This window comes from Falco peregrinus, chromosome 6 (genome assembly GCF_023634155.1).
Source record: "Falco peregrinus isolate bFalPer1 chromosome 6, bFalPer1.pri, whole genome shotgun sequence".
In the NCBI taxonomy this organism is placed as follows: domain Eukaryota; kingdom Metazoa; phylum Chordata; class Aves; order Falconiformes; family Falconidae; genus Falco; species Falco peregrinus.
In genome coordinates, this window is record NC_073726.1 from 57,338,714 (window position 1) to 57,353,740 (window position 15,027).

The 15,027-nt window shown below is 43.4% G+C and overlaps 1 protein-coding gene across 10 annotated transcripts in view; it reads right to left on the bottom strand.

Moving 5' to 3' along the window:
- XPNPEP3 (X-prolyl aminopeptidase 3) overlaps positions 1-15,019 on the bottom strand; it is a 36,917-nt gene extending 21,898 nt beyond the window's left edge. For 6 of the 10 annotated variants that reach the window (XR_008747884.1, XR_008747886.1, XR_008747885.1 and 3 more), the window contains exons 1-9: positions 14,621-15,019; positions 12,853-12,969; positions 9,962-10,369; positions 7,914-8,116; positions 6,972-7,034; positions 5,521-5,634; positions 3,014-3,099; positions 2,194-2,377; positions 19-139 (exon numbers count right to left, since the gene is read on the bottom strand). Coding sequence is in view for 4 of the 10 variants with exons in the window: in XM_055808923.1 (XP_055664898.1) it covers positions 19-139; positions 2,194-2,377; positions 3,014-3,099; positions 5,521-5,634; positions 6,972-7,034; positions 7,914-8,116; positions 9,962-10,369; positions 12,853-12,969; positions 14,621-14,681 (1,357 nt within the window). In the remaining 6 variants the exon portion in view is untranslated. The other 4 variants (XR_008747888.1, XM_055808924.1, XM_027786695.2 and 1 more) reach the window with 4 other exon arrangements.
- Between the last annotated feature and the right edge of the window lie 8 nt (positions 15,020-15,027).

The window sequence follows — 15,027 nt, forward strand, 5'->3', positions numbered from 1 at the left end:
GACTGCATATCTTTTTACCTGGTTCAATGGTTATCACCATGCCTGGCTGCAGCAGAAGCGATCGGGATATATCCGGGGTATCATGAACATCCATGCCCAAGTAATGGCCCACATGATGTGGGCAGTACTTTCGAACAGCCTAGCAGAAGACAAAACAAGTGTCATGGAGGCGGTTCAGCACAGCCTAACCTGTTGTTCCAGTACAAAAGATGGGAAGAAGAGACAGAATAGTTATGTGCTTAACTAGCAATCTTACTGCCATGACTTGGTCACCAGCGGCTGCCTTCCATTCACCAGAACTGGATGGATCTTAAAACTCACCAGTATGAGGTGCCTATTATGAGCATATTGCAGACTGCCTTTCCCCCTCACTGAAAAAAACAGGCCAAGCCCATCACTGCCTCAGCACGTCAGGCAAGACTTCAGTTTTTGGCTCACTGAGCTTTGCTGCCCCAACCCTTTCATCCCTCAAACACCCAAGCCCTGGGTTGCTCCCATCAGCAGACCCTGACAAGCAGCTGATACAGCTGCTACATCATGTGGCAAATCGGCACAACAGGGCAAATGTGTGCGTTTCGCTCAGTAGCTATGGCAGGATTTTAATCCACCTCTACAGGCCACAGACACCGCTTCCCTCCCCCCGCACGATCCTAATGTCCCTCCCTCCAGAGAGAAGCTCCTTGACAGTAGGAATCAAAAAGCTAATTCCTCCTCTGTCCTACGGGGCTCCTCACTTTCTCCGGGGGCTGAGCTGCAGGCGCTGCTCCCATCTGGCTGTGCTGCTGCCTGCCGAGAGAAACCTGCGGGCGCCTCTGCTCACTGGCAAGGACTTGTGCTGTTGCTGCACTGACACCGTGGGACAGTTACCTGTGGCAGAAATCTGTCCTGCTACCAAAGGGGTAGTAGTTCCGTCACCTGGTTCTGCCATCTTTCTTGCATGGGCATCAGCAATCACAGAATCACAGAATGGTTTGGGTTGGAAGAGACCTTAAAGATAATCTCAGTTTCAACTCCCCGCCATGGGCCGGGACACCTTCCACTAGTCCAGGTTCCTAAAAGCCCCATCCAACCTGGCCTTGAACACTTCCAGGGATGGAGCATCCACAGCTTCTTTGGGCAACCTGTTCCAGTGCCTCACCACCCTCACAGTAAAGAATTTCTTCCTAACATCTCATCTAAATCTACCCTCTTTTAGTTTAAAACCATTACCCCTCATCCTGTCGCTACAGGCCCTACTAAAAAGTCTGTTCCCGTCTTTCTTAAAAGCCCCCCTTTAGGCACTGGAAGGCAGCTATAAGGTCTCCCCAGAACCTTCTCTTCTCCAGGCTGAAAAACTCCAACTCTCTCAGCCTGTCTTCAAAGGAGAAGTGCTCCAGCCCTCTGATCATACTTGTAGCCTTCCTCTGGACTCATGCCAACAGGTCCATGTCCTTTTTATGCTGGGGACTCCAGAGCTTAACACAGTACTTCAGGTGGGGTCTTATGAGTATAGGTGTTTTACAGTTTTTGCAAATCATGCATGTTTGCAGTGAGTGGGACCAGATAAACTTCTCTAACTGAAAACCAATCTTATTTTACCTGCAGGTTTGGCTCTAAGGCAGACCAGTTTCCCAGTCTTGTTCACCACGTAGCTCTGTAAATCCCAATACCGACACTAAAAGGTGCAGCAGGTGGAATGACTGAGAAGAATGGGCTGCACCTTTTGGTAGCACTGCAGATTTATGCTACGTTAAACAGATTGCAAAATGACAACTAACTGCCTGCAGCCAGCCCTGGACCCAGAATTTTGTGTTAGTGCCAATGTCTCTAATAGGTCCCTTTGCACTGTCTGTACTCTAAAGCTGCATCTACACTAACAAGTAGTGCAGGCCAATGGGAATGGATCTGCAGAGTGAAACAGCAAGTGCCAAAGAACAAAGATTCACACTATGTGCATGTAAGATTGGGGGGTTACTTCAGACCAAATTGTGCGCGAATGGTTGGAACACATCTTCAAGTTTAGCCTTGTATGAAAGAAAACCAGTCCCGGGCTGAGACCAGCCCACATCATGAATTAAAGCACAGTGTGTGGTGACAATTAGAAGATAAATCTCAAAAGCACATTCCTGAGCCAAACTAAAGCCACTAACATAACCCAAGGAGCAAACAGTCAGACCTAGTAGGGGGAAGCTGAGTAAAAAAAACTTCAAGTACCTTGAAGAAGTGGCTCTCAGTGATGCTGCTCTTCAGAACACCCAGCTCTTTCAGTTTTTGTCCAATAAGGCTCAGCATGAGGCTGTAGATATTTTCTAGACTCACACCTGGGGAGCAGAGGCTCAGGCAAGACTTCTGGATATCCAGGACAGCCTGGTATAGTTCCGCTTGGGGTTTGGTGAACCTGGAAACCATTGAGAAAAGGAACAAAGGACATTTTCTCACAATTAAACCTCTAACAAGAACCTATTCTGGGGACAGATTCAGTTCAATGTTGGAGCAGGGAAAGGCAGAAAGGAAAGCAACTGTCCCCTCATAGGAAATGCCAGACAAAGCATCACCACAACATGCCCTTCAGTACAATGTGTAGAGGCAGCATCTCAGCTGACAACCTAACCCCAAGGCAAAGCTACTACAGGAAAAAGAATGCACTTGAGCAAAACATACAGGAATCAAACACACAATCACAGGGACATCACACCAATAAATTCACGACTGAAAACCATGTACAGGTCAATTAAACTCCTGTTTTCTTTCACACAACCAGAGTCAGCCACATCTGAGCACACAAAAGCCCTCTCTGCACTTTAAGCACACTAATAGCTGGAAATAGCAGTAATCGCATATATTCATGCAGTAATTAATGAGGCAGTGGGGAATACAGCTTCTCATGCTAAAAGATTAGTTTATATAATTTGATTACTCTGAAGAATCACAGAATGGGGCATGTTAAAACTACTCACACAGAGATTAAACACTCAATCCATCAATTATTTATGAGCTTCTCAAAGTTCTTCAAAACAGCCTTATTATACTGTACCTTCCATTGACAGGCCAGGTACGCGTGATGTCACTTACATAGCAGGAAAACTCACATCCACCATCTAGCAAGACCAGTTCACCATCCTGAAAAATAACAGGAAAAAATGCCCTGTGGGTCAGTCTGGCTATTAACCGAATTGTTTTTTCTGTCTGAGAGCAGGAAAGGAGATTATGTATTTATTTTTGCAAAACAGCTGCAAAGATGTGAATTCCTTTTGCAGAACAAGCAGCACCCCAGGTGCTACTGTTTATAAATAGGCTATTCCAGTTGGATTGTTTCTCTGCAAGATAATCTCTTGACTGTTATGCTTATCTACAGCCTGAATTCTTAACACATTGATTTTCAAACACTTTGGAGGAAAACCAGACATTTTTCTTGAACTATTCTGCGCTCTGAGACATCAGTCCCATTCACACCTGCATCACTTACTCCAGCAAATTACACCAGTGACTCCTTTCACTAGAATTTTGCTGCTTGTGACTGAGACAGAAGGGATTTGCAACAAAAACATGTATTTCTGAGCCACCCACAAGATCACCAATAGCTAAAGATTTAGCCTTGTCACAAGGCAGGAGCACCCAGCAGAATCACTTCTCTGACAGTGCATCACTACTGTAAATGCAGTATTGAACCATCTTCCCTGTTCTCTTCTGGGACTTTCTTGACTGCTCCAAGATATATTCTTGACTGCTCTGAATCCATCTGGTGATGAAAAAAAACTTTTGGAGATGTGAACCTCCAATTCAGTTCAGCAAAACTGTTCCATGTCAATTAAATCACTGACTGCACATCTACCAAAAAGCCATGCAAAAAAGACAAAGGACCAGGAACAAAACCACTGCCTTGTTTTGCCTTCTTAAAGGGGTTAACAACAAATAGAGCAGTGAGGTCTGTAAAAAGTTTGGGTTAAATTCTCAATGGATTTATACTACATGCAATCCAAAGCCTTTTATAGAGATTCACTCCACAGAACTGTGACTTGCATCAGAAGCCATGATGTGGAATGACAAAGAATAATTCTAGCACATTAAGGGAAAAAATAAGAAGCAGAATTTCACTGCTAGCACTACTTCCAGTGCTAGCTACTATCATTGTGTACAGTTAAGTGCCACAAACCCTTATACGGTAGATAAACTAGCAGCGAGCAGATATCACTATCCCACTGAATGACAGGCCATTAACTATCCATTTAAACTGTACTTTTAAACTTTTTCAGAACAGCTGGTTCAATTCTTCAAGTAAAATATGAAATTATAGCACCTGCCCTCTTCCAAGCAATTAAACAAGCCGAGTAACAATTTATTGGCTAAGGGAATTCAGCCTGTGGTTTGATTATCCGGTAAGTGCCTTACATTGTGCATCCTGTCCTCTTTCTTTAAAGCTGAGTCCACTAAGTGGTGGACTGAATGAAGTCCACATAAGGCCATAAGCAGCCTTCCACTACCTTTCACATTAGACACCTTGTCAGCCTATTTGGCAACAAGATCTGTAAGAAGCAGCACACAAAGGAAAAGAGTCAAGTTTACAAGTTTAATCTCCTACTTAACAGTTTTGAAAAAAAAAAACCCCAACCAACAAGTGACAGTCATTTCAGTGAACAACTTTAACAGAAACAACCAGAGTTACATGAGCATGCCTGACCTTGGATGACAGTACAACAAAGGCTGCCAAAAGCAGCCTGTCATATCTTTTGTATGTCTGTTTCTGCAGATCATTTCAAGGTCTGCTAGCATGCCAGCTTCAAGAAAAGACAACGCTAGTGGGGGAAAGTTTCATCCTGCATTAAGACAGAGGAAAAATATGCTCCTCTGAAAGCGAATCATGAGTGGAGCAGTGGGGGAATATTGCTTTTGAAAACAGTTAACTGAATCTAAAAGCATGTTGTCAGGAAAGCTGGAGAGGGCTCAATTCAATAAAGTGAATCTTCAAAGTAAGACAAGACACGTTAATTTACCTACAGCTGTCCAATCTACCTCTCAACATTTAACGTTGATTCTTTCCCTGCTTTGCTGGCCTACATAGAGTCCAAAATGCTTTTCATCTTTGCCAGAGCAGGAACACACTATTGCACCTTATGCTGCAATGCAAGGCCAATCAATGCAAGTGACAGCAGAAGACCCCCTACAGTGCCTTCACTCTGCCTCCTGCAGTTGTCCCTCTCTTTTGTGTGCTTAGCAGCCCACCCAGAACTGCACACTGCTGCACACAGTGTGGGACCAGACATGCTTGCTAAATGAAGTAATTTGCAAGCTTGTTTGCAAGTCCTTTCATTGTTCAGAAAACACTGCAGCAAGTGCAAAGAGGAGAGAAAGAGACTAGATGGAGCAAAGTTAATCTGTCACTGACAGTAAAACTAACCAGGGTAGGATTCCTTTCCCCTGCTCACTTGAAAACAGGTACCTGTTTTCATCTGTTCAGTCAAAACAAAGAGCACCCAGGGGATACATATGGGGACAGTGTGTCATAGCACTGCATTCTAAGTTACTGGACAGCATATGGTTTACCTTGATGAGCTGATTGTTCTTCACATAGTGCAAAGTGTTTGATCTGTTGCCACCAGCAACAACAGGGGGGTACGCCAAGATGTTAGCACCACGAGCCCGGCACTCAAATTCAAACTGGAATACCAATTCAGAGAGGACACCGTTAGACTGATTCAGATCATTAACTGCCCTGGGACTATTATAATTCGTGTCCTACAACTGTTTTCTTAATTTGTACAACACAAAAAACTGGAAAGTGAGTTTACTAAATGAAAGCAGCCTCGAAGGTTTTCCAAGAACACTGGAGGAAAAAAATACAGAACTATCCCCTTTTCATGAGAGTGTTTAAAGTCTGCATCTGGTCTCATGGAAGCGCTTTCTGGTGCAAGCTGTTCAATATTGTTTCAGACATTCATTACACTGCCACAAATCAAAGTGAGGATGCTCTTAGTTGCCATACAATTTTACAAATTTCAAAGATCCTAAACATCAGCATGACAACAGTCATGTTTTGTTGTTGCCTTTTAAAATTGCAAGTACCAGGATATTTACAACAGCATCTATTTTCATGACTCTGTTAAACTAAAATGTTTGAAAGCATGCACTACCTTAATGTCCAAGGGGAAGAAAAAAAGAGAAAAGCATCGTAAGCTTCAAGTTCCTTTACCTTTCTTGAGTGATGAAGCTGATGAAAGCATGGAAGTTAATAAACTGACATCTATAAAGACCCTCTATATCCTTAATATATGAATAACATGTCTTTTCTGTAACTACCAAAACCCCATGGGACAGAACACTCCAGGATACCTACAGATAGTAAAACAGGTTTTACAATCCTGATCTGGAGTGAAAAATTCATCTGTAAAATACACTTTAATTAAAATAATTTTCTTTACGTCAGTCACTGCTGCTCAGCGCCATGTCAGCACAGGCCCACCTACATTGTAATAGAGGGTCAAATCCTGCTGATGTTTCTCAAGCAAGCATCTCACTGCACTTCTTTACAAACTTCCTTACCAAATGAGCAGGCCAATTAGTCCTTATTTTGTAACTGACAGGCGTCTACTGTAACTGAAAGCTTCAAGACAGCTGTGGTAATTTGATGTAGTCAGAGGTTAGAGTCAAAAGAAGCAGGCTTTACAACTAAGTGTGATAACTACTTAAGCTCTGTACAGTAGACCTGTATTATAGAATAAGGTAATAACTGTTATCTCTGATTGTTTAGTAAGTTTTGTGTTTAAATACAGTAGAAAAAGACAACCGCTATGTTCCTTCAAAAAGGGTACCGGAAGCACAGCTGAAGAATTCATCACACTGACTTTTCCACATGTCCTAGGAATCACAAGAACTGGGTGAAGGAGAAATGTGCTACAGTGGGAGGCACATTACGAAGAGATCTGACATTTCTAGTTTCCTGGAAGGATAACCAACACCCAGCCCTTCTATATCACCTCCGGCCCCAAAGTACTCACCTTTGCATAAAGAAAAGCCTCATCCACCGGGGATTTGCTGGCAAACATTGTCTCTGTGAAAGCCTACGAAAAAGAAAGGCCTTTCAGTTAGCAAAGGAGCCTGAACTTGAAGGAAGTTGGGTTTTTTTTTACCTGCTGTCTTTTGAGGAAGGCCTAAAATCAGCTGGCCCAGAACACAGGAACCAAAGGCAGCTGAAAATGCAGAGTGCTACCAGGACCAAAACCAATTAAGCTCTGTTCCCCTTGAAACTGTATTTAGGGGCTGCTTGGCTCTAGTTTTTGAACAAGGATTAGATGATTGAAGCTGATGCCAGGGGTTAGCATTTTATGAGTTGTCTCACCTGTGGATTCCCTCACATATAATAGGAGTGTCTTATGCAGCTTTTCCTTCCTCCTCTCCAAGAGAAAGACAAGCTGTGCCTCTCTTTCCTATTTGGCTATCTATTTTAATAATGTTCATAAAGACAGAACTCCATTTGAGGTATCTGTCAGATTTGTTTAAAACTGCCCAATGAATTCAAAATGTATTTGAGGGAGAAGGGGAAACATGGAGACATACAAAGGAAACATGTTCACAAAAGTCCCGTTTCTTCAAAATCAAAAGGATAAATGGGAAAGAAAATGGCATGGGGAAGGAGAGGGGAAGCTGGGAAGAGGTTATTCCTGTTCCTGAATAGATACTGGTTTTAAACAAAGTCTAACAGCTGCTGGTTTGTTTTCACTGGAGTTACACTAACTGCAAGAAGCTGGTAGTCCAAGCAGTCTTCCCGTTTCTCCTTGTCACCTGGAGGGAGCTGAGCCCAGCTGATAGTCGAGGCACAGAAGTTCAGTAACAGATTAAACCAAACCTGTCCTTCCAACCCATCACCCCATCAACAGCCCTCTCCCCTCTCTTCTTTAAAGGAATGCATTGGTTCATCTGGAGAAGACATGACCCCATACCTCTGCTGTCACCCGTCCAGCTATCTTCATCCTTTCAATCTCTGCAGGAGATTTGATCAGCCGAAGGTTTTGCACTAGATGTCGGATGCCCTGGATGTGGTTTTTGTTCTGAGATTTTATCTCAGCCAGGGGCTGCATGTAGTCAGAGTGCAGCTTTGTATGCACTGGTTTTGTCAAGTCGTACCAAACAATGTTTGACTCCCCTAGAACACAAAACAAAAGCTGATACAGATGAAAATAAATGTAGAAATGTCCTCCATATACTGGACAAACTCACGCCTCCTAAACCAGACCTGCTGCTACATTTGAGAAACTAATTTCCTCTCAATCATTCACAGACCATACAGACACTTTCAGTGTAACAGGATACTAGAAATCTATTCAGAATCTGGAAGATTACCAACTCATAGCATGTAGATTTGACAAACCCCACTTCTATGCAAACACTGGGTTTTATGATAATCGCTGAACACATGCATCTTGCACAGATCCATCCAGAGTTTGGTATCAAAGTTGCACTTGCGTAAGCAAAGCAGCTGTTGCACTGCAGTGGTGCATGTTCTCAGTTATTCTCTCATTTAGCCTGTCCCCCTGATGCTCCCGCCTGAAGACAATTTACCTTTTCCCTATCGCATGGAATCAGGTTCTTTATCAAACTACACTTCAGAATATCTTTGGGGAACAACTGCTTATTTCAGCCATTCAAAGAATATGAACTTACTGAGGACAAATGTATTTACCTATGTAGAAATTTATTTAGAACATCACAGTTAGCACCAGCATTCTCCCCACAGCATTTTAAATGGCAACAAGTAGAAAAGCCATGCTGAATCACAGCTAACGTCCACCTAGGCTCTCCTTTGGTGACAGTAGCCATTAGCAGAAGCTTACAAGAGGTCTCTAAGAAACCATATTTATGAAAGAGTATTTCCCTTGGCACTTCCTCCCCATTCTGGTTTCTTCATTTCAAGGATGCATTTTCATTACAGTGATGAACTGCTTTTCATGGACCTCTCCCCCACAGAACTAAAAACTACCTTTGACACGTCTTAAAACTTATAACTTTGACATTCCAAGCCTTCCATGAATGATCTACAACTTAAAACTTAAAAGGTATCAAAACCTGCCATGTGATCATTTCATTGTTCCCTTCGTAAATCATGAAAAATAGCAACTATTCATTTCTACTCATCCTCTCTGTGCTTTCCATAAGCATACACATCTCTCATACCTTACCTTCTGTTTTCTCTTTTTTAATCTGAGCAGGTTTGTCCAGCATGTATTTCATACAGACTCCACTCCATACTTTTCATCATCCTTGTTGTCCTTTCTGTGACTTTTCTATTTTCAATATATCCTTTTTTTGAAACAAAATAACTAGAATCTGAGATGGTATTTTGGTATTTAAGACCCCAGAATTCACTCTATTTGTGTAATCCCCCAAGCCTTTGCCCTTTTTATATTGTCATAAGCCTTCAACTTCATTTTATAATGCATCTGAATTTACTGTGGATTATAAGTATTGAGGCTACATGGTAATGTTAGACGTAGAAGAACATGTCTAAAGGATAGCAACATTCACATTGCAAGAATAAGTCAACATCTAACTAAAAAAGGTGAGTGGGCTAACAACCTCCCTGTGTGGATCATTTTCAAAGTCTATTATGAGTAAAATACCTTCAAGTTTCCTATACCTCACGTGGTTCTGGCTCTGTCACCAAAAAGCTATGACTAAAACAACATAGTTTGCGATGCTCTCTTGCTTATGCTGTTCCTTATGTTTCACAGATATGCACACAGGCATTCACATGGATACACAAGAAATTCAGAGGGGAGAAAAAACTATTCTTTGCAAAACTACATATCCACTGGTGACTCTCGAGAAGCTACCGAGAACTCACAACTGCCTTTGTCATACTGCCATACCTCCTGGACCTCCCCAACTTCATGGTAAGTTTTGAACTGGTGTCACAGACCACCTTCCAAACCCATACCATTCAGACCCTGCAAACCACACCTCATCTCATTCCCCTTCCATTTTTTGTTACCTTTCAGCTTGGCCACTAAGTGCCTGAACTCCTCAATGGTGTAAGCTTCATCTACTCCTGTGAGAGCAATTGCTCCATCTGTGCCTGATCTGGGCCCGTCCCACAGCTCTCGGCATGGATCTCTCCGGGGCACAAAAAGCATGGATTTGTGGGACGGCAGTGCTTTGCCAGGAATGCTCTGCAGCACCAAGATGCTGTCAGGCTCCTGGAACCCACAGAGATACAGGAAGTTAGTGTCCTGGTGGAAAACGTAGGGGATGTCATTGGTCATGTAGTACGTGGGGTTGGACAGCAGAATCACGGTGTGGTCCAATCCATCCCAGCCATGAGCTTCCTTCTGGATCAACGCCATCAGTTTGTGTCGGCGAAGAGCATATTCCATCTGTGACAATCCTGGGGTTACCTCTCCTACAAATACAAAACAAATGAGATCGACAAATTCAAAGCACTCATGACATTTTACTACTCACACGCCTGATTTTTGCCTACTCCCTGATGCCTTTCACATGCATGGCTTTGTTGTAATCCCTCACGAGCCTTTCTACTGCACTCTCATGCACCTCTTCAGCTTCCATCCCTACAGCACATCCTCAGTCTGCTTCTCTATCATGCAAAGACAGAAATTTATGTTAACCAACCAGATTTTCTGTTACGTATTTCTGCAAATACGTGCAAAGGCAGAAATCACAAAACCTGGCAGATTTAGACAAACATCCAAAAAGATGGACGTTTGCAGAGACATGAAAAAAGGGGAAGGGGCAAGGCAAACTGAACTTTGACTGCTGAAAACTGATGGGGTTTATAGCATCTGGACATTGAACAGAAGATTACCTCCTGAGGTTGAGCATTAATTTCCTCAGATAAAGCGAGAACATCTATTCAAATACACACCAAGTCAACTCATAAAGTAACTAGTTCTAAACCATAAGGGGCAGACTGAGTGTTACAGACACTAGGAGATCAGGCAGAAACACAGAGGTGGCAGTGTCAAACCTGTCACAAGCAAGATTCCAGGCAGAAACCAAACGCAAACTGCAGTCTGGCATCACTCCGATTAAGAGAAGGAACCTTCTCCAGAGCTGATGTAGCTTTCCTCGATAATTAGCAATTTGTTTTTTTCTGAAGTTAAATATTATAATCCTAATGACTCTAACTAAACAACCAATCTCTTAGATGGCAGTGTATTTTAAACTGCTCTAGTCACAAAAGCTACAAAGTACAGCGATGAAGACACTCACCAAAACCAGACGGAAGTTGAAAGAACAAAGAACAACAGCTGAAGTATGTATTTTTAAGTATGTAAGACTCCTTAACTATGATCTAAATTAATATAGGAGCCTTAATCAGTACTTTGGCTAATATCCTATTTTAACATAGAATGCATTTTCATACTGTTAACTTTCTACTTTGATTATCTTTTCTTCCTCTTTAATGTATTATACAGTGACAATTCTAGAACAAAAGTTGAAATTTGACTTGTAGTTTAAGTAGATTCTTGCGTGAGTGGGGTTGGAGGGGCAAATTCTCTCCAGAATGTTTTTCCTTGACAAGAGTTCAAGAAAATCACATATTTACACCTTTTCAAAAAAATACATCCCCAACACCTATTTGGTTTTGAAAGTCTAAAAAAACTCCCAGCAAACAAACCAATAAAACTACTATATTTGTTTTACCATGCAGATCTAGAAATTACAGAGAATACAGAAACTGTTTTAATGCAATCTGATCTCACATTTCTGCAATGTTATACTGAAAATTTCACATGCTCCACCACATTCCAGTCAGTTTTCTAACAACCACAGTCCAGTGAAGTTTAGAAGCTGCAATGAGGTGAAACACGGAAATCCCATTTGTCTTCTGACTGCGAGGCCTGGAAATTCTCTTTGCCTTAAAGGCATTTCATTTTTAAAACAATAATTGTAACAAACCAATGTCATACTATTTTAAGGAAAACATCACTCCCTTATTAAATGGAAAATTACTGTGGGCAGCTAGAATTCTCTTCCAGTGAATACCTTTAAAATGGTCAGCCTCACTTACTGTGAGCTGTTAATCAGTACCCTGAGCTAATATTCAAGTTAGCCCAGCTTTGAGCAGAGGGTGGCCCTGCTAACTTTGTGAGGTTCCTTCTGACTGGCATTATTCTACAATTAAATATAGAGGTATATGGTTATATAGTCATCTGTTCTCCCCGTTTACCCACCTATGGAAAGACAACACATAACTAGAATGCTTTGCTGGATACATTCTTGAATATATTTTCACTTCCAAATTTTTTTAATCATGGTCATCTCATACCTACATGCTCATTTTCATTAATCTCAAAAACCTGCACCTCAGCTTCTCTTTCACCGCCACCATCTAACTTCATAGCCACAAGTCTCTTTTTCTTCTTTTCCAGCTTTGAATACTCTTCTGAAGGGGCTATTTTCTTTTGACAAGTGGTGTCTATCTATCAATGTCTCTCCCCCCATCTCCTTTTCTGAATGAGACCTTTATTTTGTGACTCACAAGACATTGGATATGAAGCATTCTGGCAGTTCAGCTTGCACAAAGGTCTCCCCCTTAATATAAATCATATGTATTTGCAGGGCAACAAGCTCGTGAAATGCCACTCCCGTGAAAGGTCTGCAGTACCAAAGTAAGCAACACCAAGCATGCCACAAGAAAAAAGGTAAAAAGCTAACATGTGAAGCCTATTTGTGGACTCAGTATCATCTCAGACAAGGAAATTAGCTACTAAATATAATTACTGCCTAATGATGAGAATCACAAACAGCTGAAACCATGGACACCTATGATGCAGCAAATTAATACTCTGTCCTAGACACCTCAGAAAAATACAGACAAGAAAATACCAATGATTGCCTTATACAGCACCTGAATCTAACCTGGTTTGAGAAGGTGTGGGTGTGTGAAGGGGCTGGGCTGGCCCAAGTACCGGTTTGGAATCCTCTTCTGCTGGGCAGGCTGGATTGAAAATCTTCGGAGAGCACATGACTTGCAAACTAGAGCAAAAGAAATGCACCATGTCAAGGTAAAAGACCTTTCTTGTTAGAAAACTGCAAAATCATCCTCCATACACTTGACTCTTAGTAGCATTCACTAACCTTATAACACATAAATATCCCTCCTTAACTTCTCAGTTTGTTGTCTACCACAATATTTTGTGAAACAACGTGCACACAACTCAACTAATGATCAAATATTCATAAATCAAATCGGAAGAAATTAACACGCACTAAACCTGACAACCCAGAAGAAAACCCAGAAAGCTATGTTGGTTTGCACATCTGTTTATTCATGTGGGTGTGATGCACTTGGCACTCTCCCTCCCTTGCTTCCCACAAACACCACAGAGCGTGAAGCACATCTGCCTATCATTTCTTGACTATGTCTTAAAAAAATACCACTTATCCAGAACAATTATAGTTTTCAAGGCCCTTCCAGTTTGGGTTTGTTTTTTTTTTTTACTAATAATGCTAAAAAGAAGCCATCAACTAACACACATTTACGCAGCAATGCAATTTTTTTCCTGATGAACGACACTCCGGACTCCCTGTTTATGTATTTGACTTACTTGACAGTAGCGTTAGCCAAATTGAAGGCAGTTCATCAGAAGCATAGTTATGCATCCCACTTCCAAATCCACAAACAGCCAAAGCAGACAAATTTTAAAGAGAGTTAGAAGTGTGCATTTGGGAGCTGGGGGTGTGCACGATAAGACAAAAACTAAATGTCACAAACTTTACTACTTTGGAATTTGCAGTCACAGCCTTTTGCAGCCAAAAATTGCTTGTGCCTAGATGCAAATCATCAGACACATGGAAGGAGACAGTAATCAGTTTCCTAACATCTACCAGCTGATGTTTTGGAAACTGGTTCTCTTTTATGTCACTTGACATGCGACTACTACAAAAATCAACTCATGCTGCTGTAGCACAGCACTGGATTTTTAGAACAAATAATAATCAACTCTTCACTAGCATAAGCAAGCACAGCAGCAGCAGAACAGCTGTGGGCCTTTCAGCAAGGCCGAGACTCAAAGAGACTTATAGCAAAACATGCAGACCACGGATTTTCTGTGGGAGCCAGTATGGCTAGCTGCTAATTGAAGATTACTTATGCATGACAGGTGAGAGTCATAACATGAAGCGTTCGCTGTGTAATGACTGACTGGACTAACAGTCTAGGAGGCTGAGGCAGTGCAATGGGATTTCGGCTTTTTTGGGTTGTCTAAAAAAGTGTTCTCAGTTCCTCTCCACGTACAGAGGAGACAAGCAGGATAGCTCGCAACGCGACAGGAGAACACAGCAACTATGAAATAAAGCAGTGTTTTAAAGACAGCGAGAAGCTTTCCACATCGGTGCTTTATTTGTCAAGTAATAAGCCGTTCTTCCCACGGATACAACGCGGCTGGGGCTACAGCTTCGCTGCCGGGAGCGCCGCCTCCCGCACGCCCCGCGGAACGGTTGCCCAGGCCCGTTAAGCCCAGCTGGGCCGGGACAGAAGGAAGGCCCTAAGCGGCGGTAGCGCTGAGCATGGCCCCGGCGGCGTTACCGGAGCCCCGAGGGCGGAGGCCGGGCAGGGCCCTGCTGCACCGAGTGCGGCTGCACCGGCAGAGCGGAGTAAGGCACGTGGGGGGAGAAGGACTCTGACCTGAGAAGCCGCGCCAGCCCCTCAGCGCCGCGCCAAGCCTGCGGGCCGAGAGGCGCGACATGTCCGAGGGACGCGGCTACCGCGGCGCCCGACCGGCCGCCTGCCCGCGCCCCCGTCAGGCCCAGGCGCCCCTGCGCCGGCCCAGCCCGCGCATGGCCGGGCCTTCCCCGCCGCGGCGCCGCGCTCTGACACCATCAGCGAGCGCGGCCGCCGCCGCCAATGATCGTCGCCTGAGGCGCCCGCCGCGCCCGCCTGTGCCGCCCGGCCGGGAGGCGTGAGGGGGAGCCAGGGCCACGGCGGGATCCCGGCAGCGCAGGGCGAGGAGGGGTGGGCGGCGATACGAAACAGGGAGCTATGCCGCACCAGGCATGACTCAGCGGCCACCTCCGCTTCTAGAACGTTCCCGC